General features: G+C 38.2%; 1 protein-coding gene across 5 annotated transcripts in view; it reads right to left on the minus strand.

Annotated features, from left to right (window-relative positions):
• DYNC1I1 (dynein cytoplasmic 1 intermediate chain 1) overlaps nucleotides 1-27,552 on the minus strand; it is a 198,666-nt gene that overhangs the window by 167,347 nt on the left and 3,767 nt on the right. For 3 of the 5 annotated variants that reach the window (XM_061996368.1, XM_061996371.1, XM_061996366.1), the window contains exons 2-4: nucleotides 14,267-14,381; nucleotides 12,273-12,387; nucleotides 9,258-9,348 (exon numbers count right to left, since the gene is read on the minus strand). In XM_061996368.1, coding sequence (XP_061852352.1) covers nucleotides 9,258-9,348; nucleotides 12,273-12,387; nucleotides 14,267-14,374 — 314 coding nt within the window. In that variant the 5' untranslated portion in view covers nucleotides 14,375-14,381. The remainder of the gene's footprint in view (nucleotides 1-9,257; nucleotides 9,349-12,272; nucleotides 12,388-14,266; nucleotides 14,382-27,552) is intronic. The other 2 variants (XM_061996369.1, XM_061996367.1) reach the window with 1 other exon arrangement.

The raw sequence follows: 27,552 nt of genomic DNA on the forward strand, positions 1-27,552 counted from the left end.
AATATATCAAGAAGAAGATCCAAAACAACTACTCAGATATGGAAAAGTACCACTTGCCTCAACTGATGCTTTGCATTTAAGCCACTATTCTGCTGCCATCTGTTCTCTGTTTTGCAGATCTGTTCCACTTCAAAAGGATTGGCAAAAAGAAAATACCTTCCTTGTGCTACTTGTTTTTTGAAGCACATTATAAGAAAGATGGCTATCAACAGTTAGGGAGGATTTGTGCTTCTCAGGAAGACACTCACTTATGCTTGTGGTGCAGTATGCTTTGACTTCACCATCCTGTGTTCAGACCTGGGCTGCTAATCATAAAATATAATACCATAATACATTCAGCAAACAAGGAGTTTGGCACCACTCTTGGAGCCAAATACTTGGGTTTGCATTTACACTTCCAAGCAGGCTGACACCTCTGACTTTCAGTCATCATCAGTAAAAAGAGCAACTATGACCTTCCTGAGAGCAGAGCACTATCTTTCAATTGACTGGCAACCAGAAAAGCTCTTCTCATAAGGGCATGAGTTTAAAATAATTTTTAAGGCATATTTATAAAAACTTATGGACAAACAATAGTTAAAACACATGAATATTTGTAATTTATTTTAAAATCAAGCCTAAGCTGCTGTGAATGTATTTTTAAAAAAATTAAATCCAATTGACATTTAAATCAAAATGAACAATCCTGGCATGTCTTTAGTTGCAAGGACATACCACAGGACCAACACTTTGTTGATTCCCATTTCACAGAATTCCACTAATTAAATCAGCTGTTAAATTCATCCAATCTGCTAAATTTATTTGATATATTTAAAGTCTGTCCTTTTATTCAGGTCTACATTACAGAATGGCAATCTAATAAACCTTGTCATTCTCATAATTCATATGCTGTAAGTACAGAAATCTTAGTCTGCAAATTTATGCTGCTTTAACAAGAAGATCACTGTGAGCAGAAGGCTGGATCTACGAGGATAGAAGGTCAATTAGAAGCTTCTGTTGAGCCTATGAAGACAGAGACTTACTTTAAGTGCTGGATAGCATGAATCGTCATTTTGAAAGTGCAGTAATGAAAACCACATTCAGGAGGGAGAAGGCAAAAGTTGTTTTGTTCTTGCAGTAAACATTGAAAATTCTTTTTTCTTTTAAAACAGTATTTGCATCTTGGTTTTTATAACAGGAGTAAGTCTATGCAACAAAATAAAACTCAGATTACCATAAAGGTAAAGAAAGAACTTGGCAAGAGAAGTTTTACATGTTATCAGCTCTTGCAGGTGCTTTAAAGGGATCACAGTGCTCTCGTTAGGACACTTTCACCCAGAAACCCTGGATATGCATATAAGGGGAGTTTTCTCTTAAACTTCAAGGGATTTTGGATACATTTGCATAAAAGACAAAGTCACGTTTACTAGTCAAATCCAGAGGAGACATCCATAGCCTTTCAGAGGAGTCAAAGAGGTAACATGAAGGCTGGCACCTACAATTTCTAAGTCTGGTATTATAGAGCTGAAGAACAAGGTGAAAGATTTTGTCAAATTTTCATTTTTGCTTCAGTGCTAAAATCCAGTAACTACTACTACTACTAGCTGGAACAAAAGCTGGTGTTTCCCTTCCTTTATAGAATTTATTTTGTGCTAGAAAAATCATTCCAGAAGGGGATGAGATTTTTGCTACAACTAGCTTCAACCAAGAGCTCACCATATGAGAGTTATCAAAAATTTTTCACATCAACAATCAAATTGTCAAAAGTTTTCACGACCCGATTACCTGACTTTTAACAGACCAAATCAGAAATTTTATTCTGGTTTTGAATTTTTAGAGTAAGTATAACAAAAATTTCTGAATCAAAAATAATTTTAAATGGAAAACCAAAATGCTCTGCTTATGAAAAACGTAATATGGGACACTTAGACTGTTTCAAATCTTGAAAAAAAAAATCTGGAAATTTACTAGTATCTTTCTAGTGGCAGCAGTTCTCATTTTACAGATTTGAAGAAAATTCCTAAAAAAAATAGATACTCAAATAGCAACTTGGAGCCTCATTATTTTTTCCAGATTAAATGTAAAATTGTGAATGGGAATTTTCTGAAAGGCTTTTTAACAGACCGTTGAAGAAGAAAACATGAATATACACAAACTGTACCAGTTTAACTGTGTTAACACAGGAGATGATCTCACACAATTTAATTAAATCAAGATGAAATTCTGTGCAAGAGAACTGTTTAAGCTGAGCTGGCCTTAGCAAGTAAGTTGTTTTGTTTTAAGACGATTAGTGTTTTAGTCCCTAAAATCATCTGATTGACTACACATATGCTTGATATGCCTGGAAATAAATAAACAGCTGGGCTGATAACCTAAATGGTTAAGAGGGACTTTATACATGAGTATTATTTTCTTCTGGATGCAGCTGAGGCTCAGGTTTCCAAGGCATTTTATGAAGCACCTTGGGAATGGCAATCTTTCTTTCTACTTTAATTTATAGCATGGAGAAGCTTGCTAATGAGAAAAATAATCAAAGATCTGGAGGTCTGAACTCTATCCATCCTTTAGGAATGAAAGCATGAAAATCCTTAATGATGCCACAGGCTCATATGTTAAAAGGACTGCAGATTATTCTAATTAATATGGACCATTCTGACTTTGTAACTGGCACACACTGAAAAACACTTCTCTCCTTTCTAGGTCAGATATACAGACACTTGAAAGCAACTGCCAAAGGTCCCTAAGGTGTCTGCTCATGTTTATAGGCTAAAAAAAAAGTCCTGTAAATGAGGTGGCAGGGGCTGAGGGGAGAGGGGTATGAGGGGAAGCCTGAGCAACTTGTAGCATTGCTTTAAAAAGCAGCTTTCTTCCTATGGTAAAGATGGCAGAGACAGCCAGGGTCCCTCCGGTGCAAGGGAAGGAGGCTGACGCTCAGTCCTTCACAGGCAATCTACTGCAATAATCCAAACGTCCTGTATAAATGAAATTGAGACCAGGATCCATCTTCTCCTTTTGCCTTCTTAACCTAACAGCAAAGACAAATAAAAGGGAAAATGGCATCCTGATACCCTTTCTTCAGCTCGTCTATGTGTTGTATCACTATACTAGGTAAGGAAGTGTTTGAAAATAAAATTGTGAAAATAAATGCTGAGTTTCCAAGTCTTCTTTTTTTCAGGAAAAAGCCTAAAACCCACAAAACCTAAAGACTTTGGTGACATTTAGATACACCCATGAGATATCAGCAAACAAAATCTTTGTTATTCTAAATAATGTAATGTCTGGCAAGAACATACTTCTTAACCAGAGATGCTTTTTGTTTAAGCTTGTGAGAATAAGCAAGATTAAATTCAAAACTATAAAAGGGTAAACACAGTAATGACATGCTCTGACTCAATCGGTGCCCGGATGCTTCAGAGCTACCTCATTTCTTTTGATTGCATATCTGAGAAGCAAGAAATGCTTGTGTTTGATAGTCAGACATGAAATACTGCAGTATTAACATCTCGTGTGTGTGTTTAGATATTGCATTATAAAGCAGAACATATAATAACTGCAAAAATGAGTAAGTAATATGCTGTAGAGAAAAAGGACTGGAATTATATCAGTTTCTCCCTGCACAAGGCCAGTACAAATTGAGAGTGGACATCAATCTGTGTGAAAAGTGAAAGAAAAAATATCCTAGTATACTTCTTTTTATACCCAAATGGCTCGAAGTGACCATGGTGGATGGAACTAACTCAGAATTGGGCCTGATGAAAACACACATGAATGCAGACTAATACTGTCAGCAAACCTTAAAATAGAATGAGAGTAAAGAAGACATTATCTTGACTCTCTGTCACTAAGGATATCCAGCCTAATGTGACAGCTGCTACTGTGTTCTCTGGAATACGACTGGGAACACATTCAGAGGTCACAAAATGAACTGACACAGTGGACAAAAAACACGCACACAGCCAAAGCCAAAGGTGACATTGCTCCTCAGAAAGAAATCCTCCAGCATTACAGACAGCTGTTTATTTCTAGGATTGCTCCTGTACCGTATTTTACCTAGAAATACAAAACTGTAGTGAGGATGAGCCAATCCCAACTCCAGAGTGCTCTAATTTGTGTGGCATATTACTGCTACAAAAATGGTATATTACTGCTTCAAAGCCTATTTGAGAAAGCCAGTTTCTCTTTATTCTTTGCTACCTAATGTTGTGCTCAAACTCATTCTCATTGGAACTTTAATTAAATATTTACAGCTTCACCTGTATAAGGAGTAACCCTGCTTTACTGAAAGTAAACATCACACACTGAAGAAAACTAACCATTTTCAGTGCATCAAACACATCTTAAAACTGTGATACCAATGGAATGACAACATAATCCAGGTATGAATCCTTTAAACTAAGTACCATGTAGTGCCCTAATACAGGAACAGTAATTATAGAATACGTAGCTGTAGCCAAACAAATCCACCAAAACCAATGGAGTGTGAGAGAAACAGTACAAAATAATACACCTTACGTTATTTTAAGGCAGATAAAACACCCCACTGAAGGCACCATCTTTTGAAAGAAACTTCCAGAAGATAACGAATGCTTTCATCATCCTTGTCTTTATGCCATCACAAAACAGTCAAGTATGTAAACATACATGCAGCAAAATATACAAGTTAGAAAGTAAAAGAGCACAGATGGAGCTGTTGCAGAAAGAAAGGCAGCTATTAACCTTTACATGTCCAAGACAGCTGAGCCTGGTGCAGTTTACTGAGCAGATGGAAACTGGGAAAAATTATATGCAGCCTAATGGGATTCTCATGTTCCAGTACAAAATGCACAGAGGGAACTGCTACATGCACGGGACTTCACTGCATGCACACACACATGATCCAGCTCATCAATAAATGAGACACTACTGTGCAAACCTACTGCTGTAGGGTAATGAAATTAAGTGGGGATATACAGTAGCAGTGAAGGGCACAGATAAAAAATGGGCCACACAAATAAATCTCATTTTGGTCCAAAAATGGAACTCCAAGTGTGCAATGTGCCAGGGTGAAAAAGCACCCTACAGGAAATACAAGAACATGTACCAATGCAGGCCGGTATCAGCACTCACAGACATGGACTGTGTATTTGTGTCACCTGGGAGAGTGCACATGGACAAACCCACAGTACTGGTCTGTAAGTGCTGAGAAGATGAGATTTATGAATGTCTAAGGTATGTTGAGCAGTAAAATATGCCTGCTTCACGGCAGTTGTACTATAATATCTAGCATCCTCATAGATGCATATAATTATCACAAAGCAGCTCAGTATTAATACCCAAAAAGAGGGAAATTTCTGTTTCACAGCAAGCTACAGCACAAAAGCTCTCAGCAAACGTCTTTACCTTAGCCCTCTTCTTCACATTTACTAAAATTTGGGTAGTTGAAATCTACATTTCAATTGTGCATGTTTGTATAAGTTGATCATCAGCAACAGGACACTAGGCATCAACAAAATGCTTAGAAAATTAATTAAACAAACCAAAATATGTATCTTGAAAGAGCCAAGCATATTCTTTTCCAAGGAGAATCTTCATGGGATCCTGCAACACTGCTCTGTTATGTGATTTTCCTATGTTGTATGTGTAGCACAAGCAATACAACATCCAGAACAGTGATGTGGGATTTGCAAAGCAATATGGAGACTGGCAAGTTGCAGTGTGACAACAAGGCTCTTGTGAATTTTTCAGAGCAGCCTGATAACTAAGAGCAGCATTTACCAAACTTCTTCTTAAGCCCACAGTTATGGTAAAATCTTCCAGAATTGGAAGTATAACATGCCTCTGCCTACCCAGAAGTCATTCCCAAGACCACACACAAAAAAAAAGTTGGCTTTCCTGTCCAACTGAAAGCATGTGAACAAAACTACTAGTAGTTTGTAGCAGCATTATTCATCTAACATCTGCTTATTCTTACAGTTGCTGTCATGGCTCAGGGTGAAGCTGAAATACTCCTGAAATCTATTCTTACCTCTAGTGAAAAGGCTATGACAAACAGCAACATGGTACTAAAGGAAAAAAACATAGAAACCCAGGCAGCACAGAAAGAAATGGTTCCATAATTTAGTGTTATTATGCAGTTCACTCCACACCTTCTCCTAATAAGCTTAATGACATCAGGGAAAAGACAACATTGCTCATGCTGGAGATAATGGACAATGGTCCTGCAAGATAGCAGTACTACTAGCCTGTAGATCATATGGCAGACAGGATCATTGTTACCATGCAGCTTTTCTCCCTGTGCAACAAAAAAGTTGTAAGAATTTTCTGAATGAATTATTGTTCCACCTATTATCTGCCTGTTGGGCAGCTGCGTTACCCTGAATGAGTAAAGTCCAGTGACACAAGATCCAATAGAGTCTTTGGCAAATTGCTTTAGTGATTAATTTGTGTCACTATTAGAACTTTACATTGCCATTTTATATTTGTCCAGCTTCAATGCCGAACACTTTGCTGCTCTTACACATTGCCTGCTGGAGCCCTTTTGCTCCCCATATAACTACTACACTTGGTGCGCAAGTCACCAGTTAGTTTTCATCTTGTGAAGTAAAATTGAATGAGGTCTATGGTTCCAGGATAAGAACTATTCATTGCTGCCAGAATTCTTCAATTTATCAGTTGTCCTTCCTGAAAAGTGGACGTCAGAAACCTGGATTTCTGGCTTGACTGCATTCACTGTTCTGTAAGAAATTCCAGGTGCTTGCCGATCAGAACATGCCTCAGATATACTTGGTGGTACTGGGAGTAAAAGATTAAGTCTGACAACTACCAGAAGTGCCAACAACTCTCAGAAGCTTTCAACAGGGATTATGAATCACAACAACAGGGACTCTCTCCTGCAGTGAACAAAAAATCTATGACTTCATAGCTTTTTTTTCTGAATATCTGCATTTTCCTCAGGAGAGCACTCAGCAATGAGTAATCAGACTGCATACAGGATTTCTGCCAGCCTGTGCAAGCTCATTATTTCTGCAGCAGTGTTAACAGCAATGACAGACAGGCTGTGATCTCCGAGATTGGGGCATTAGCAGCTTTGGAACTAATCTACTCTTCTCTAATGCCTGTGCTCAGTCTACTGTTGTACAGCAAATTTGCAGTAGAATGAGGAAAACCAAAAGATCTTATAAAGCAGGATGGCATGAGGGACAGTCCAGTGAAAGTTCTCTCTATCACATTGAGCAAAATGGAAGGATACATTAAAATGAAGCAGAGTAACCTTGCTTATGCAGATAAACAGGCATTCATATAGGCAGTAGTCAAAATAAGTCAGAAGTATGGTCTAGGCATCTCTGAGAGAGAAAACAGTGGAAATTGTGTCATCCTTTTTACGCTCGGCTATGATAGCTCTACCAAGATTTTGCTCTCCAGGTTTGACTGCTCTATCACACATGTGCTCTTGAGTGTACTTGTTCACACATCCACACACTGAGCACATCTACCTGCACCCAGTGACAAGCTAATTGCCACAGAGTATTAAATACAGCTTACAGAGGTTCCTGAGGGGCCTGGACCACACCATCAAACTTTCATTACCACAAACCAATTGCTCCAGGCAACCACATGTGAGCAGCCATCCTGACACACAACACAGCCCTTTCAACACCAAAGAGGATGGCAAGCAAACTGGTAGACTGCGAAAAAGGTCTTGGTATTCTCACTGAATTCCTAGTATGGCCACAAGAAGCCAGAAAACGGATCTGAAATGAAAGCCCACATTTCAGTATGTTGTGAGCTTTTAAGAAGATAACAAACCGTTCTCCTCCATAAGGACACACAGTCACATGCTTACGTTGCTTGTTGTTGACAGAGAGTCAAAGCACTAGTGTAGGTCAAAGTGAAATAAATTCTTCCAAGGGCATTTCACTACCTTAACAGTAAAAAAGTTTCACCATTAAGGTTCAAAAAAGACCAGGAACTTGGAAGTCTCCAGATAACATTGCCATAGCTGCATATAGGACTCTGGGAAATAACTATCTTGAACAGCAGATTACAATTTGCTTAAAACCAAATTTTGTTCTGCTCATAATACTTTGATTTGCTGAAATCTAACGCATTTATTTACAAATGTAGTATTACTCTATTTTCTGTGTTTTGAACTGTCGTATCTTACAGTCTAGGGCTTTCCTACTTAACAACCTCCATTTCTTCTAGAGGGTAGACCTGGGAAAAGGGCGGAGCAGATTTCAGCAGCATCTGTGCAAGCTGCACATCACAATGCAGTGTCTGCATCTGGTTAAAAGGGGACCCAATATGCTTTCAGTTTACAGAAGGACGATTATTCTAAGCAGAAGTCTGCTGTGACCTGAAGCTCTCTGCACAGCGTTAATGTCTGTAGAGGCATGGTGTCTGCTTCTGACAACTGTTAACTGTGAAGAGCAACCACTGTTTTAAAGCCATTAGCAGAATCTTTCCTCAAAGATTTTGATGAGCTGGAAGCTCAGCTTTATGTTGAATTAGTTTGATACAAAAAGAGCTCTTAGGACCTGTGGTTTACATTCATCAAAATATACAGCATAGTTGCTTGGACCACTTCTTACTTGACCATATGTTCCTTTACCCACATCCTCATCCTTTTTTTTCTTCTACAGAGTAGGAATTATTGAGTGACCAACACTTCATTTCCTATTTCAGCTGTACGAACAAAGACAGAATCACGTTGCTCTTGTGTCCATCCCTTATAGGCACCCTACTACTCCCTTCCAAGAAGAGAGCTGCTTCTCTTCCATGAAGCTGTCTGGCAGCTGCACTTTCCAAGGCAGAATTGCCAGCTGGTCCTGGAGTGTTACACTCTGTTTCTGTATCTCTTTCCTGTCACTGCAATGCCACACGCTGTGATGAGCAGCCACACAAGAAACCCAAGGCAGCCTGGCATTACACCAGGGAAGTCTTCAAAGTGGACTGCTGATGTGAACAAAGATAACTTATGTGAGTTACAGGTTCTACCACTGGGAAATGTATATGTTTGTAATGTATAAGCAGCTTTCTGTGCACCATTATAAATTCAGCTCTTGCTTCCAACAGGAAGTTTGGGGCTCATAGCTTAAGATCACTTCTTGCATGTATTTATTTACCTCATGTCTGAGACTAGTCTTACTGGATGGTAACACAGTGTGGAAAACGCAGAAACAAAAGTGCAGGTTAGATACAGTTCATTCTCATTTACAGAAGCAAAGGCAAAAATGGGGAAGTAAGAGTGAAGTGAAAAAAACTCCCATTTATTCAATACTATTGACTCTGTGTCTTACCTTCCTATGGGTCCCAGATCTCCCGAGTCCTGGCTGCCTGCGTCACTGGGTGTGCTCACTGATTTCGAAGAGGGAGACATAGGGGTTGGGACTAAATAATGAAAATAACAGGTATCCCATGTTAACACATGCAGCGACTGCACTGATGAAGAGCAGTGTCAGACAAATCAAAACCAACGGACCAAAATGACAGTGGATGAATGAGTAGGAAAGTTTGAAATGGTGAAAGCAAATAAGGAAGGAAAGAAAAAGAAAAGGAAGAGAGTCAAGTGAATTTTAAGTCTTTTGGAAGTACTAAAACTGACATGAATTTAGACAGGACTGAGAGCCCAATGGGAATCTACAGGTAATCAATGGAAGAGGTATCTGTGGAATTAAAAAGGCATTTGTTTTCTTGGGTACAGTTAAAAGCTGACTTGCAAAAAGTTTTAAAGGTGTGAAGAACTATTAGGGGTTTGTCTTGTCAAAAAACTAAGTGAACTCTTCTGGTAAAGTCAAGCAGGCAACAGAACAAGCAAACTTTCCAAATTTTCAATTTAAATAAAAAGCCAGCGTCCATTAGATATGGTCTAACACTGCAGTGTGGAAATGACATCAAAACAAAAGCTTAATAAGGAAATCCAGCTAAGTTAAAATCATTTCCCAAAGATGGTGAGATTACACATCAGTTGCTTAGTGCATGTGTTTTCTTAATTAATTTAGGTGATATAAAGTTTCCATTTTGGGTGGGACATGATTTCAACACTCAAGGAAAAGTTTCCCTTGGTTTAGATACTATTTGCCCAAGCTCTAGAAATTATTTTCTCTATGGCTTGCCAGGGCTTTTGAAGCATATTTGATGCAAAGGCAGTTTTGTTTCCTGGAATGGGAAAGGAAGTTCATAGCTCAAGGTCAGCCCAAGTTAAAGCTCTCCAGCAAGGAAAAAATAAATTAAAAAGTAAAAATATCCTGATTTCTTTTAAAATGGTTTCTCAAAAAATATTTTAAATGCAGAGATGGCTCCAGTCAAGATTTAGTGGAAGTATTCTTCAAAGCAGCCAAATTGAATAAAACACAAAAAGGTGTTTTAATGCAAGAGTGAAGTTTCCCATTTAAACATTTGGTTTAAATCATGTGCATTTCCTTTTATACATTTAATGGAGTAAAACTTTTAAACTATTTTGTTATACTCTGTAATATATAATGACAGATCTGTCAAGAGATTTGGATTTTCCATGTGGTCAAACATTCCATGCAGACTGTCACAGAAATCACTGCAGCACGAAATGTGAATTCATCTTCAGTGACAGCCCTTTGGCAGGTTACAGGTATGCCATGGCTGTATTTATGTTTTCCATATTCACAGGGGGATCTTAGTATCATAAGCGTATGTGAAGACAGAATTAAAGTCTCCTTTGTATACTGTGGGCATATATACACGGAATGAAAGAGCACAAAATGCTATTGTTTAACTAAAACAGATCACCTTATAGGTGAATTTCATGTTCTTTTGACAGTATCAAACACAAAATAATTAACTAAGAAGAACTGAAAATTTGCAATATGAATTTATATGTTTCGTTAATAATATAAGAAAATCTATCCTTATTTGTAGATAAAGTAATAAAATAATAAATGCCAGAACATTAAAAAATGTATGTAATTTTAAACATCATATTATAATTCACAAAATGTATTTCATAAAAGGAAAGGCTGTGGGAACTGGGGCTGTTTACTGTAGAGAAGAGGAGACTGAGGGGAGATCTTATTAATATTTACAAATACCTAAATGGTGGGTGTCAGGAGGTTGGGACATCCCTTTTTTCTGTTGTAGCTAGCAACAGGACAAGGGGTAATAGGATGAAGTTGGAACACAAAAAGTTCCACTTAAATATAAGAATAAACATTTTCCTGTGAGGGTGAGGGAGCAGTGGCACAGGCTGCCCAGATGGGTTGTGGAGTCTCCTTCCTTGGAGGTCTCCAAGACCTGCCTGGACACGTTCCTATGCGACCTGATGAAGGTGAACCTGCTTCTGCAGGGGGGCTGGACTAGATGATCTCTAAAGGTCCCTTCCAACCCCTACCATTCTATGATTCTATGATACATAAAAACAACCTAACCATTACTTATTAGACAGTTCCTCTGAGAAGCGTCAGTCACTGTATAATAACTTTAAAAAGTATCTTTTATCAATAAATGTTGTTTGATGCAAGTTATCACATGAAATCACAATGTAGAATGTCGCAACTTACTTGCATATGCACTGAAGTATCTGTATAAGCTGCTTTCCTATATTAAGGCTTCAGTATTTTGTTAAAGTTGGAGTTTTTCTTGCTTACTATAGGCAAAAATATCTAGGGGTAAAACTCTAGATTCAGCTCCAATTAATTTAATGACAAGGCTTGATACCTGGCTGCACAGAATGGCCAATATTTCAACTACAAGAGTGAAACTGAGCACTTTGGATTCTAGAACTGAAACATCACAACCAAAAAAACATGTTGAGCACAAGAAACTAGTGCTAAAGTCTACAATAATGATCTCAATAGAAGCTTTTTGCTATTTGTGATTTGTATTTTTACTTTTCCTCTCCAGTCTTACTTGATTTTAAAACAAAATAAAGGGAGTGCCCACATGACTAATGCGCCACCTTCTTGAGCAAATGCTTCATCTGACATTTTTGAAACAAAACTTGGGGAAAATGAAGTACAGTATTTATAATAATATTTTGTGGATCATCAGACAGATATGAGAGAAGATAAAACAGTCCATCAGAAAAGAAATAACTGCTAGAATGCAAAATCAACCTGCATCACATTCACAAAAATTTCTTAAAGAAATGAAGTGTTTTGGGCAATGATAAGTACTCAAAAATGCCATGAGCTGGTATATGTGAATGGTATCACAGGCATTGAAACAGAAGAGTTCACTTCACTAATACAGCCAACACTAAAACCAAAAAAGTGCCAAGCATGCTTTAATAGAAAGCATTCATTGTGGCAGAGCTGAATGCTTTTCAGTGTACTTCTAAATACCTAGAGGTGGCTCTGGGGATATACCGATGCTCTGCAACAAAGCTTCTGTCTCTCTTCTTTTGCGGTCTAGATCAGAATCTTCCTGAGTAGGCTCTTTCTTTTGCTGTAGATCAGCCTGAATTAAAACAAAACAAACCAGAAAAGTTTCATCCATGTATAGTCAGCTTTAGCAACTAAGTGTGTGGGAAATATTTATATGCACCACTGCTAAAGTACACTTTGAAATTCACTTAGATATGCTTAGATAATGTATAACTTCGATAATTTAAAGTGTATATATCAGTAACAATATTTTGTCCCGAATGCATGGGAAAATTCATCTTTGCAAGGATATTTGCAAGGATTTTTATAGCACATCGATAGAAATCTTCTGCCTCTCACTCATCAGATGCAACTTATTCAGCTAATACTAAATTGACCATAGAACAACAGGTATCATTACAATGAATCAAAATGGCCCCTTCCTACTTCCTCTAGGATCAAGAAATAAAATTCCACTGGACTTCAGTGAATGTAGCTTAAGGGCCTTACATTTTGTCCCCATGTTTTCCAGTTTGGATATAATTAGGATGCAGAACACTGCTTTTGCAGATAAAGACAACATTCAGACATATCCATGTGCTTGGCTCCTCCCATGAGCTAGTGTGAAGTATCTCACCGTATACAGGGTTGTGGAGAACTCCTCTGCACCAATGGCTGAACATGGCAATGCTGGGTTAACAGCTAGACTCAATGATCTTAAAGGTCTTCTCCAACCTAAACAATTCTGTAGATTCTACGAATCTACAATTCCTTCCTGTAGGCCACCAGGCATCACAGCACATGCCATTTTTGGTGCCACAGTCAGGCAAAACAACACCAATCTGTAGAGCTGGGTATCCTGAGCTGGACCCAGCTACTGAGCCCAACAGAAAGTCACAACCACAAGATCTTCACGAGGAATAAAAATCAGAGGCAGGGAACAAAGGAAAACACTTAATAGCTTCCTTGAGCCATTAGCTTGGCTCCCTTACCTCTAATTCATTAACAGGCTAGTAATGAACACTGAAAAGGTTAACATTTAATATTCTGCTTACAAAGGACTCCCTTAGTGATTCCCAGAGCCTCACTGGTGGGTGTGCTGGTGATTGCACAAAAATGGCTCAAATGAAAAAAGATTAAGAAGATAGACAAAACTGGAATGCTGATTTCTTGGATCACATCACATTTCCACAGTAATTCCATGAAATTCATGTACAATATTAAAGTGTCAGTTTAAAAGGAAACCAGTTATTAGTAAAGGATAACAGGTGCTTTAAACTATAGTAAGTGTTGACATTTGAAGGAAAGGAAACATAATCACTTAATGCTTCTCTGACTTTGCATGAAAATAAATATCCACTCCCTGTCAATCCTCACCTCTATTCCACTAAGTGACTGAATAAAAAGAAATACAAATCCCTTAATGAAAACCTAATGCATACTGTCAAGGACAAATAAACTAATATGTCGATCAAACTTTAACAAAACTGAAAGATGCACCCATGCCAGGAGATGAAAATGCAATTGCAATTATGTTTTACTTTACTGGAGAATAATAATCGTAAATCTGTTACCTTAGCTAGTAATCAAACTAGTCTTCATAGTACAAAAATACATATTTAGATTGCAATGGCTTGAAAAAAAAGTGAGCCCCCTTTCTGTCTCTCCCCACTCTCCACTCCCTTTCCATTGAAGGAGGGTCCAAGAAAAAGCATTGTGGCAAATCAATTTTTCTTTCTACACACACATACACATCATGTTGTCTAAACTGTTGTCATCTGACAGTCTGTAGGTTTTAAAAGCAACTTTCTTGACAAAAATAAGCACTTTGATTTTAAGGTTAGACCGATGTTGGCTTGAGGATCTCATTCCACATGACAGATACCTTGAGGTATACAATGCTGAGATGTCAAAACCTCAGCAAGCCCCTTCTGCAAGCATGAGCTAGCTAAAAGGCACTTTTGCATATTTACCTCTTTCTTCTTCCTTTCTTCCTCCTTCCGTTTCTTTTCTTCCCTTATCTGAGCCAAACGCTGCTTTTTGCGCTCAAGTTCTGCTTTTAAGTCACTTTTGTCTGACATTTTGACTCTGTTGGAAACAAAATTATGGAAACAAAGGTGAAAACAGAATTGTTTTCCCTATTTACTGAAAAAAGAGATAATTATATCAAAAGTAGTGCTTTCAAAATTGCTACAAATATATTTCTATACAAACACTGGGCCTTGGACTATGCTGACACTGTAGAAAGCAAGATTTTTGTTTAATAATTTTTATTGCAACAAGTTAGACCACAATATCACCAAACATGGAATGTATTTTCAAATAACCTTTATTAGAAACCTCTACTTGTGAAGCAAACCCCTTTTTTGTCTGTTCTTCAAAAGAGTGCTTTAATGCTTTTACACACTGAAACTAAGGTATTTTGATTTTCAAATTCAGCAGCTCTACCAGGCTGTTGGACCCAGGTCCACAAATAGATTTCAGTTTTAAGTAGGAGAATGCAACCTGCCCCACACAGTCTCATACATCTTAGACAAATAATAATCTTTCTCACAAAAATTGGAAACATGAGAGCTTTCACTTCTGCAGGTGTCTTGAATGACTGCCAGCTCAGGATCCCCTTGTTCCACTGGTCCAGTCATAGAGACTACCAGCTCAGCCTCAGTACCCTTCACACATTCACTCCTTTCATGGAGCACCCTCATCGAGCCATGGGCTACGCTGCATGAGAATCTCCTCCACGCTTTCCAGGGAAGGCTGGGCCATTCCTCCAGAAAGCTGCAGACAAGAGACAAAGCCAGGCAATCCAGCAAACCTTTCTCTTTAACAAAGCAACAGACTGACAACCGTGTTGTGCTCAGATCATCTTTCCAAAAGACTGGAGATATGCCTAATATACCTGATTTGACTCAATTCATACAAACTTGACAAAAGCATTTCTTCTGGGCTACTGAAGGACCCTCTCTGCCACTTAAGTCTCTGTAGGACACAATTCTTTGTGGGACAGTTTTTAAAATCTGTCAACCTATGCTGCTGTTATGTGAGCCTTGAAAATGAAGGGTAAAGAGACATAAAGCCACACCATATAGAAATAGATACAGATTTCTAAAGAACATATGATACCAGTCTTTTTCTCCAGTTTTAAAACCCCAACAGCCTTGCACAAATCTGTATCCTAAGCCACAGGCAATTTATTTATTTTCTAACATAATCATTATGGGCTGTCATCTAACTGTATCAAAACTGATTTTATTATTAGCACTTTGTTTCAAAGATAGTCCTAATACGGACATTCATGAAGAGAGTTGACTGTGCCTTTCCTATTAATTCACAGAACAGAGACCACATTCACCACTGCAACTCAAAATCAATCAGATCAATGGCAGTGCCACGTGTGGAAGTCTAAAATTTAAATGGCAACTCTCTGGTAATATAATGAGAACTCCACCCACATTAGTTCCTGGGTGGATGGATGACCAGAGAATAAATTTATATGCTAACAACTTCATGGCACTTCCACTCATCATGAATTCCTCTGCAGTCATCAAAATGATAAAGTATATCAAAGTATTATATATTTTGATATATCAAAGATACTGTCAACAAAACATCACCTGCACATTAATTGCAATGTTGGCCCCAAATATTTTGTTGTCTTTGCAAGCATTTCCCTTGAATGAAAGGAAAAAAATAATATTTGGAAGGAAAAAAAGAAGCCATTCAATGAAAATGGCAGACATAAGAGCAGCATGAGGGATGCCAGAGGGGCCAGCATAGCTACATCTGTGTGTGGATCATGCCACAGATGCTAACATTTCCCCATCAAACTCCCAGCTGAAGCTGGGAGTAAATAAAGTAGATAGTAATTCACAGTAAATGAAATAGATAGGAAGGAGATAGGAGGAGTGCACTTGCTGCACGCAGAGGACCGTAATTTTTTTTTCCTCCACCACTCTGGTCCTATCCATGATGCTATTTGTTTTCAATTTGAGAGATCAAAATTTTCAGCAAAACTGCATTTGATATCAAGAAAACTAAGCAACAGCACCATAAACAACAGGAATCTGTGAGATCACTTGACATCAGCAAGCTATTTTTCACATGAGAAATGCCCAGGGAAGAAAACAAGCTTTTTTTAATGGCAATGCAGGCAGCCTTTTGCCTATCAGTCTGCTCAGGATTTGTGGGTCTCTCTCAGATAAGGCTGAAATCCCATCTGAAGTTGCTTTCCTAATTGCACACATTTGAGTTACGATCATGGAGTTCCCCCTCAGAGCCCTTTGGTCTAGGTGAGAGTTTTTGCATCCTTTTAGTTCTGCACTTTGCACACGGAGAGTGAGCTCCAATTTCTATGCAAAAAAACCATGCAAATGCATTTTAAAGCTCATAACAGAAACCCTGAGGGTTTGGCATCTCTTTCAAGCTTTTTGTCAGATATCAATGAATAGCTTTCTGAAGATTCATTCCCTTAATGTCAGGGAAGCCAACTAGCTTTTTCCTTGATTTGAGCGTCAACAGTTTAGTGCCTGGCGCCTTCTTTACAATGATCCAGTCAAGGTGATACAATCCTATTTTTAACAAAACATAAAGGTCTTCCAACTAAGATGATGTATTAAATTTCCTTCAAAAAATGTTGCCAGAGCTGAGTTATAGAAAGAAATTAATCTCAAGTTACTTTCATCCTGCATATATCATAGCTATGCCTTAGCCCGCCAAACAGCTTATCAACCTTCAAACTGACTAATAACAATTTTAGCACAAACTGAACACCAAGGGTTTGTAACCACCTTTCTCAGATGTCAGCAAGTCAGCAGTGAGCAAGGAGGAAAGTGTACTCATTGCTCTACTTGGCATTAACCATAGAGTTAACACTCTGTTCGTTACTGGGAACAAATTTCTAATACTTGCCATTTTAAGTGTGAGAAGGCATGCAACACCAGGAGAGATAAAGGCAACCAGTAAAAAAGATTTACTTTTAACATTGTCTGTGGTGCAGAATGATAGCTCAAGGTTTATGTGCAACTTAATCTTCTCCAGCCTAGCAGAAGGCATTAACCAGAAGGAAAAAGTAAGGAGCACATTCTGTAATGAAGCAATCAAACTACCATTCTGAGATAAGGACCACATCGGAATAAATACACTGAGTATTACATTAAATGTAGAAAGAGTTCTCATAGCAGGGCAGAAGCCTAGGGCCCCCCTCTTCAAGGCAGATGGATGATCTTAGAACAATTTTTATTTTGTTTGGCCCAGTGACAGAGTTTTAAAAGGAGAGAGTCCTCCAATGCCAGAACAGTTTACCACCTATGTGCTAACATAGTTTCTTGAGTTGTAGATGGATACATGGACGTGAATCATCTTGTACAAGAGAGCACTTGATTGTAGCCCTAATACTCTGAGGAAACTCCTCTTTCTTCGAGCTACTGGAGAAATAAGTCTGTTCTTGGCAAAAGTTTTAATCAAATGGACTGTCCTATTTCAATATGTCAGTTTTCCCTGTATGCATTAAATATGCCTCAAAGTCCCCTCTTAGGCTTGGAAATATACAGTTCCACTTACAAATCCAAAGGTCATCAGACCCACCAGGATGGCAGCCACTTGGGCATGTGCAAATGCAGCGCTGAGGCTTCTGTGAACAGTGTTCTGGGACTTCAACATCCATTGGGCTTATCTCACTAAATCTGGATGTCCACAATGCAGAGCTATCCTTGCCATCAATGCAGGTAAAATTAAAAGTATCTGGGTATTCTAGGATGTGATTCCACTTTTCTTAAAGCAGACATCTAAATGCAATCAAGATTAAACATGCCTCAAAGCCACTAGTTCCTCTCCAATGATGATAAAAGGCCCTGGGTGATCAGTTAAGTTCTAGAAATCTCTAACTGTAAGTGTCTCCAATTGTGTGAGAAGAATCCTGTCTTTAATATGCTCCCAGTAGTCCCTTTTAGCTTGTCAGTATACAAAACAAGACCTTTGAAAGACCATTTATATTAATCACAAAATAATAATGGTGTTTGCAAAACTTCTCCACTATACAGAACACACATAGAACTACCCCACTAAGCTGATCACACAAGTAGTAGTGGCAGTGGTAAGCACATAGGCACGGCAGATGCAAACAACTGCATTTTACCCTCGACTGCACTAAAAGCCCTGCATGCACTTTTACAGGTGCAAGCCAGTAGACTTATTACAGTTTTATGATAAGCTACAAGGTCTTTATCAATGATCAGTACCATAACATCTGAGTACTTAACAGCAGAAACTGCCACTGACATCTAAAAAGGTTTACTAAAATTGCAGAACCAAGAAATTGATGCCAGAGTGAAAAAAACCCACAGGTTTTGACACAAGGAGTGTCAATTCATATATGTAGCTTGGAGTAAATATAAGAAAAAATAAGCACAAAGTTTCCAATGTATAATGAATAAAATAAAAACAAAGTAAATTATGACAGTGCACACTTTTTATAAGCAGAAAAATAAAATAAGATACAACATCTCACTCCTCTTCAAGCCTGGTTTTTTTATGTCCTGTCTATATGCTATCACTAAGCTCATCTAAAAAAAAAAAACTGTGTTTCCAAATCTGGTAGGACATAAAAAAGCCTACAGATTTTATTGCTTTTTGGTGTTTGGGAGATTTTTACATGCAGTTCATTCAGTAGGTTGCACTAGAGTAGAATAACATTCACCACTTCATAAGCCTCAAAGTCTTGTCTGTTTTATGACCTCCTATGTTGACCTTTTCACTAGTATCTCCATTGCAATTTCTAAAGTAGTTCATTGAATACCGTTACATATGGCATTAGTCATCCTATATAGCTAATTATAAAGAATTGATTCATTAATATACTTTTATAAAATAAACAGGCAACATCTAGTACTTGTAGATGCTGCACGTATATAATTCACATGCCTTCATAAAGAGCCAGTTAGTCTTGTGTTCAAAAATGCAAAATGTCTTTAGTTTGAAAGGCAAAGGAAGTTGCACATTAAAATCTATTCCTTTATGATCTGGGGGTTTAAAGAATGGGTTTATAGAGAGAAAGTAGTATTCCTATTGAAACTATTACGTATGGAGATTTCTACTGGAAAAAACAATTCATTTCTATTATGTACCGTATTTTTCTATCTTTTGTACTAACACACACATTTTCTACAGCTAGGAATATTATACATTTTTACAACAGAAAAAATTCCCATGGGATCTTCCTATGACTTTTACAGTTACGTGTGTGTGCAAAGTATGAAATTGTACAAAGCAGATAAACATCTTTGGTCTGTGAGAAACCAGAGGGAGCTGTAAGCCTGGCATAAATGCCTTCTAATCCATGCTATTCATTTGAAAATAATGTTTGAAACACTCTTCAAATGGGCAAGAGGGCTTAGAGTCATCCTTTTGATAGCATTTTTAAAGTAAACATGTGAGCACTTCTTTACATCATGTATCAATTTCTATACTTGAGTTCAGTGAACTTTTTTTTTTGCTAAATAGGCATATCTATGTTTACAAGATCGCAACTATGGGCAAATATTTGCAGCTGCAAAAACTTAGCATTTGCAGTACTTTAATGAATCTCTTGTGTGATGCATTCAGGGAAATACTTAAACTGGTGAGATGAATTATTTTTTTTCCTACATAACCTTGAGGCAAAACAGTCAGGCTTTTACACCGTCATCTGTGTATTTATCTATAAACAAATATGGCTGTAAAGTGTTGAGTTTCAGGGTGTGTACCATTTTTGTCCTTCAGCTTCTGAACATTTCTAGCAGATGGGCAAAAAGTCTTGTACTTTGTTCTGCAAAGGTTTACAAACCACAGCATCCAGATATTTGGTTCTGTGCTTTCTTGTGGTTGCTATGCAACAGGTCAGTGTATCTCTAGCCTATTTATTTTGAGGCTGACAGGGTGTAAGTTATGTACTCACAACTGCTTAATTATACATCCCTTACACTCTTACTATTTAATCTTTTCACTCTTGTTCTTCCATAACAGCCCTTCTAGAAAATGAACTCAGTTACAGAAAAATTGCAGAGTCCCTACAAAGCAGGATATGAGTAAAGTTCTACTATTGCAAATTCTTCCAGTGCCAGACATAGTGTCAATAAAGCATCACCTTCTCAACATCCTATTCTCTCATGCCTCCTTAGCCTCTTAAATTTGCCATGATCTTTTCAATTCCAACAAGCATAGTTCCACGGAAGAACCATCAGGGTTGAAGAGAATAAGCTTCCAGTAACAACTCGCTAGAGACAGATAAGTAAGAAACACACCACTTTCCAGCTAAGATTAGAATAAATTTAAGTACTACCTACTAAGAGTTCACTCTAGCAAAGCTGCTGCACACTTCCCACCAAACATGTTCCCTTGACATTGAGTTCCAAAAAAATGATTGTACGTATCACCTCAGAGAAAACTAGATTTTAAATAGGTCCTTTCAAGTGGATTCCTCTTGCATTTCCTCTCAATAAGTATTCACAAGCATAGTTATAACTGCACAGTTCTCTCAGATGTGGTGCTGGCAGATGATCTTCAAAGATGAAGTGAATACTCGTTTGTATCTCTTCAGGATCTGACTCTACAATCATGCCCCAGTTATGAAGAGAGGATGTTTTCAACAAAACAATCAACTGCACTCCTGACAACATTTTGGTCTTGTAGAAGCCAAGATTTCTTCTCTATCAGCTTCTGTTTCTGTTATCTTTCACTGTTTGGCTGCAGCAAAACACAAGGCCATGTATATGGCTCTGCATGTGGTTGGGAATGGATTTATTACAGTTCTGAATCTTTGCTACTCTATATTTCCCACACATTAACTAGTCCTGCTAGCTGTGCTATGGTATCTTCTGAGAATTTCTCCGTTGGCTTCCGAGAGGAAATGCAGGACCAAGCAGAACAGTTTAAAAAAGTTTTCCAATAGTCAAAATGAGAACCAAATGCGAGCTGGAATTTGATCAGATTTTAGAGATGGATAATGTGAGAGATGACAGAATGTAATCCTCAAGCTACATAGAAAAAAGAGCCCTGTATCTCACGTCTCTGATTTCAATTTCTTATATAATGCTCAGATTTCAATTATATCCTGCTGCTATCACTGATATCACTAAGTCTTCAAAATCTATTTAAAATACCTGGTTTATCAACAACTGTACCAAATTGTCTTCCACGTCTATATTTAATGACTTACTAAGACCTAAAGTAGAATTTTGCTTCAAGATGTCTGCTAGTCTGTCCTGAAGTAGAACGAAGACTTATTTTCTTCATGCTGTAAACACTTCAGACATTAAAACGTGTACTTACACTCCTTATATAGGGGGTAAAACTGACCCCTCTAACTTTTCTGCTATCCTCCTAAGACAACCATAGTGGTATATGGCCAGCAAACTGATACTTAAAGCCATTTACCCTATTATGAAAAATGCACACTCTAGTGTCTGTCTCTTAACACAACTATAACTGCCAGACAGATATCAAAGAACAAGCTATGCTGCCAACATAGAAGTTTTGCTGGAAGGCTTACCCAAATACCATTTCTTTCTTAAAACAAAAATATGCTTTGTAGCTGATGTTTATAAATATTTAATTAGGCTAAAAATATTACACACTGATTTCATCTCTGAAGTCAATACATGTAAAGATTTAGAAAGCAGGGAAGAGTCCTGGCTGTAACATATATGCAGAGCATCTCACATGAGTTTCTTCAGCTGTACTAATGAAGCAACAAAGATGATCAGAGCTAGCTTTAGCCAATCACCTCTGGTGATCCACATAAGTGGAAAAAAGATCCAAGATAAAAAGGCAAGATGATAAATGCAGACGTGTAACAGCATAATTTAAAGGACAAAGAACTGCAAATAATTTAAATATGAGAGAGGACTGAACCAAGATTGTGTCTTTTATTTATTTCTTTTATGGTTAAAGTATTCCACACGGGAGAAACATGGAGTTTGGGTTTTATTGTTTGGTTAGTTGATTTGGTTTTGAGGAGATTTTTTTTTGTCTTGAAAGGACTGAAACCCACCACCCAAGGGTGACTGTTGGCTAATGGGTGAGAAAGACAAGAGGAAGTCGCATTTTTAACCACTGAAGCTATTTTCTATTAATTTCTTCTCTGCAAAGATTCACTGGACCAGAAGAGTCAGACACAAGAGAGCAAACGTTAGTCCCTAAATGAGGCCTCTGGGTTCTAGTCTTTGTTTCAGAGTTAGTTTATATTATATGCAATAACTGTTTAGTTTAAAATACAATGCTGTATTTAGTATCTGGAGCCCAAGACTCCTCTTTCTTGTGGAGTGCTTGACACAAGAGGCTGAAGACTCCCTTCTCTTTTCTTGTCACTCCTGAAGAATCTTTAATACATTAGACTTGCAGGGCAACAGCTTCAGTGGGCAAGACTGGCAGAGTGCCTACTTGCAGAATAGATAGCTTGATAATTAGAGGCAAATGTCTCTTCAAACAATGGCAAAAATTACCTGGGACTCCTTTGCCTTAGGTGAGTCTTGTGCACCTTTAGTGCACTAGGGTGCACTAAAAGAGGGCACACATGCTATAAGGCTGCAGCTCCGCATGGAGCGCAGTCTGACTGATACGCTCAAGAAATGCAAACTAAATGAAGCAGCCTAAAAGAGACAGAGAGCATACACCCAGGCTGTCAAGTCTCAGGGCTCAAAGGTAAGAACACACCTAGAAACAGAACTCTAAGCAGAAAAGGGGAGTTTTTACAGACTGCACATGCTTCAAGAGCTAAGTGACAGCTAAGCAGATATTTTTAAGGACTGCAGTTTGGGTTTCTGTTTGTATACCACTTTGTCATTTTAGATTTATCTGAGCTTCCCAGGCACCATAATAACTTAAAGCTTAGGGAATTCGGGTATGCATTCCAGGTTTAAGATGTGGGCACACTGCACCTTAAGCACAGTCTCCTAAGAAGGCAAGGCTGGCCACACATAAACTCTCTCATACACACATGTACCTCTTAAATGTGCTGGATTCCACAGAGAAGAAACTTGGCAAATGGTCTGACTGAGAGCAGAAGCAAATGAGTCCCCAGACTAAAAAAGATGGGGCAGTAATATCTCTGGAGTGCACTGCAGGACTCCTCCAGAAGGAAGCCTCAGCACATGACTCACTGTGCCAGTACCTTGGCACCAGAATTTGAGATCAGGACATCAGTCGGTGCTATCAGTTTTCTTCAAATGAAGAACCCAATGCTATAGATACTTCTGGAAAATAAACCAACTTTTACTACTGTTCTCAAAATATGAGACTATTGGTGGTCCACAATCAGAAATGGTCCATGTTCAGTTTTGACACACTAAACTGCAAAATGCACGAGCTTGTTGGTTCCAACGGAACATCTTCAGGATTAAGAGGGCAATGTAGTTTAAAAAGTCTACAGATCACTGCAATACCACAAGACAGAATCAAGAAGAATCTAGGAGTAAGTGGGTAACAGCCCTTCAGCAAAAAATGGATACTGTGTGATACGAGGAAGCACAGCAGTCTTATTGATTTGTAGATATATACAGTATTTTAAGTAAAAAATATAAAAAATGGGAGGCCACTGATTTTAATTATACCTAGGCCTAATTTATCACTTAGCATAGTGAGATCAGAAACTTTCTTGGGAAGAACTTGTTGTTAAACTTTAAGAACTTTAATTAAAATTTTACTGAATCAACAGTGAGAAAGCAAGATCTTCATTTAAAGACCTCAAAATCAATATTAGCACTAATATTAATATTGCATTATATTATAATTTTGTTTAAAAATGCTCATACATTTGTATGTCAATGGCTGTCTACAGTCTTTTTACTTCCCGGTCCTCCGATTCATTGATAAGTAAACAATAAAACCCAGTAAGTGTTATGTACATAATGGAAAGACTGCTGTAAAAGATGTGAAAAACATTAGCAATTAGGTTACAACATCTTTTTTCCCATCTTAGGCCCTTCCAGAGAATAAAATTTACTATCATCTTTTTAGTTCTATGCTTTAAATATTGTCAGCTAAAATGAGTACTGAATTTGCATAGGGAGTTTTTACTATATTGGAAAAGGCCCATGCAGGCTGAGAAACTAGGCTTTCCCCTGTTTTCTTGCTATTAATCAGTTTCCCGTGAAAAATACAATATTGTGGGAAATAATGGGCCAGTTTTCCCACAGGCTCTTTCAGTACAAAGAATGACATCACTTGTTTTTTTTGTCCCCAGTACAATACTCTCCTATCCCATCAGCACAGTATTTTATTATTATACTTACTACTATGGAGATAGTGAAAGGCAGGAATACAACAGTCACAGGCTTTGCCAAGTACAGCAGATTACGTACTTGAATGGCTAACTGCACACTAGGGGGTATGATTTAGGTCAAATTTCTTGTTTCATTGCAAAAGGTTATAGATTTTTAAGCCATTGTTTAACACACCACACATCTTACACCCATACATATGTATCATTTGAATTATTTTTTCCCTGTTTTTTGCAGAAGTAATTTGTGTTCCGAGGTAATGAAGACTGGCAGAAAGGGATAAGTGCAACAAATTGCAGTGAGCATATAACAAAGCTGTATGAGCAGCTGGAGCTAAAAAGGGACAAAGAAAATAATATATTTAGAGGCAAACTGAGATCTGAAATCCTTCAGGATTACGATACAAACCACCTTCTGGTTCAGAAACTGCTCAAAATCTAAGTAGAAACAAACTGACGAAAAAACCCAAACAATGACATATGACATTGAAAAGCATGATTAATGAAAACAGTGATTCTTTTATAGTACTTAAAGAGAAGACAGATATGTATTATGAAGCAAGTCACATGAGTTTAGATAGTCTCCTAACTTTGTTTGCACTGGGTGGTCAGAGAAGAAATTCTTCTAAATGCTCAGTGAGTGGAAGAGTCCTTAAACCAGGACAGATAGGTTCAGATAAAAGGAATCATATTAGATATCAGTCTGTTTTGGGTTTTTTTTCCTGTGTCCCTGTTTTGTTAGGTATTTCAATTTCTGAAAATACACAATAGCAATCATTTGCAGTGTCTTTGTCCTAATTACCAAGTGACCTGTTAACCACTCTGATCCAAACAGTAGTGGGCTAATGTGCAAAACACCAAAGAAGGGCATGCCTTGAATAGTATGAATTTAATACTACTGTCTATGTACTTTAAAAGCTAAGATCTGTGTTAATGGATACAGAACTGAAGGGCTTAACAGTTTAAAGCAAGAGAGCGCCATATTTTTACCACACGTGGTCTAGGACCTGCAATGGTTAACTTTCAAAACTAACATTCCATAGTTTGGAAGTATAGCTTTTTTGGTCAAATTCTGCCCGAAAATATTAGAATCAAGCATTACAAAAGGCTTGGAGATACTGATATAAGTAAATAAACACTATATCCCCCATTATACTTATTTATATTTAATCATACTAAGCAGTTTTATATCTTTGCCTTATTATAACTCCCCATTCTTTGAACACAAAACAGATCACGTCTTTCTGCTGGACTGAAGTGAAAAATTAAAAATTGAGGAGAAGCAGGATTTTGAGTTACTTGTACCATACCACACACAGATGGAGGGAGAAAAGAACAAGGAACTAAACCCAGTTCTATCTCAGGGACAGAAGACAAAAGTCGATGGAAGACCAATGAGGAGGGAACGTGACTTTAAGACTAGTACCAAGGAAGGGAGTAAAGGATAAACCTCAGAGAACAATATCAAGAAAGAAAAGAAATGTTAAGAGGGAAAGATATCACTGGAAACAAAAAGCTATGTCCTTAAACGATTCTTTCTGAAATTGTTTTTCTGCTGAGTGGTAGTAAATGAGCCCTCTTCCTCCACTGAATTACTTATTAATTATTCTAGGGCCAAGCAGGGACTATCTGCCAGAACCTGGAGAATACACAGGGTGGAGCTGCACTGGTACAGAAATTGTTCCTCAGGTTGATGGTATCTGTCCTTCCAGGTCAGGTAAGCTGATCCACATACACGGGAGGAGTGTTAAATATGAAAATAGGATAACACATACTTTTACTCTAGGATTAACAGCCAAGAATTGCAAGAGTCATTGAAGCAGCAATCAGGTAACAGAGCTATCTGCAATAGGTCAAAGCAGCAGTTACACAGGACCTCATCCAACATTTGTTAAATCAATGCAAAGACTCTCATTGGCTTCAGTAGAGTTTGGAGGTGTCTCATGGCTTTCAGACAATGTACATAACTGACTCCTGCCATCACTCTTCAAAGCTATGTTCACCACCAGAGAAGTCACAGAAAAACTCCTATTACTGACAGCAGCAACAAGAATGAGTCCTCTGCCCTTAAAATTTCAGGATGCGAGTTACAGTGTGGTGTCCACAAAACACTTCCAGAAATGTCATCCCCACTCCATGCCTTCTGCTGCTGCAGTGCACTCCCAGACACTCACTAGAACACGTTTGCTTCAAAAGGAAAACCAAAAAGTGCTGAAGAAGCACAGTAAAAACAAAAAGAGAGGAGTATATTTTTAAGCTCAGGAGGAGTTGGAATGTCATAGCTCTCACAGATGATCAGGTGTCTTGTGTCTAAGAGACTGAGTGGCTCTCACATCAGTCTGCTTCATAGCTTCCTGCAGCTCCTGCCATCTGCTTGGAGTAGCCATTTCCCAGAAAAGTTGGCAAGAGGATGCCACCTAAAATGAACAGTATTGGCGGAGCAAGCTCATGTATACTGCCTTATTTTGAGTGTTTGCAGATGGCCAAATGAACAACAGCTCCCAATGTCATATCTGACTAAAAAGAGCCAGCACAGTTGTAGATGGGTAACTACCAAGTAACAAAAGGGACATATTGTGTCTATCTGAGTCTTAGACTGAGCCATTGCAGCTTTCTGACACTTTTTCTTCAGATTTTTCGAATTTTCTGGTTTTTAAGCAGCATCACTCCTGCATTACCATTCCTGCCTGGTTATATAGGTCAGTGTCATGGTTTAGCAAGAAGCTGGTTTTGCTTGGTAACAGGGGGGAGGGGGTTGCAGTGAAGACCCAATAAAGAGTTTTTGGACTCTCCCCCGGCTCCCGGGTTCAGACCCACCTCTGGCCCGGCTTGGCCAATCTGGCGCCTCTGCCATCACTATTTAGGGACAGGAATTTGAAGTGCTGACAGGAGGTGTGATACAAGATGGAGGCGACCACGCGGACCCCACAGTCAGAGAAGGAGGAAGGAAGGAGGAGCACTAGACCAGAGACTCCTCTGCAAGCCATGGTGAGAACACAGGCTGTACCC

This window comes from Colius striatus, chromosome 5 (assembly GCF_028858725.1).
Source record: "Colius striatus isolate bColStr4 chromosome 5, bColStr4.1.hap1, whole genome shotgun sequence".
Taxonomy (NCBI): domain Eukaryota; kingdom Metazoa; phylum Chordata; class Aves; order Coliiformes; family Coliidae; genus Colius; species Colius striatus.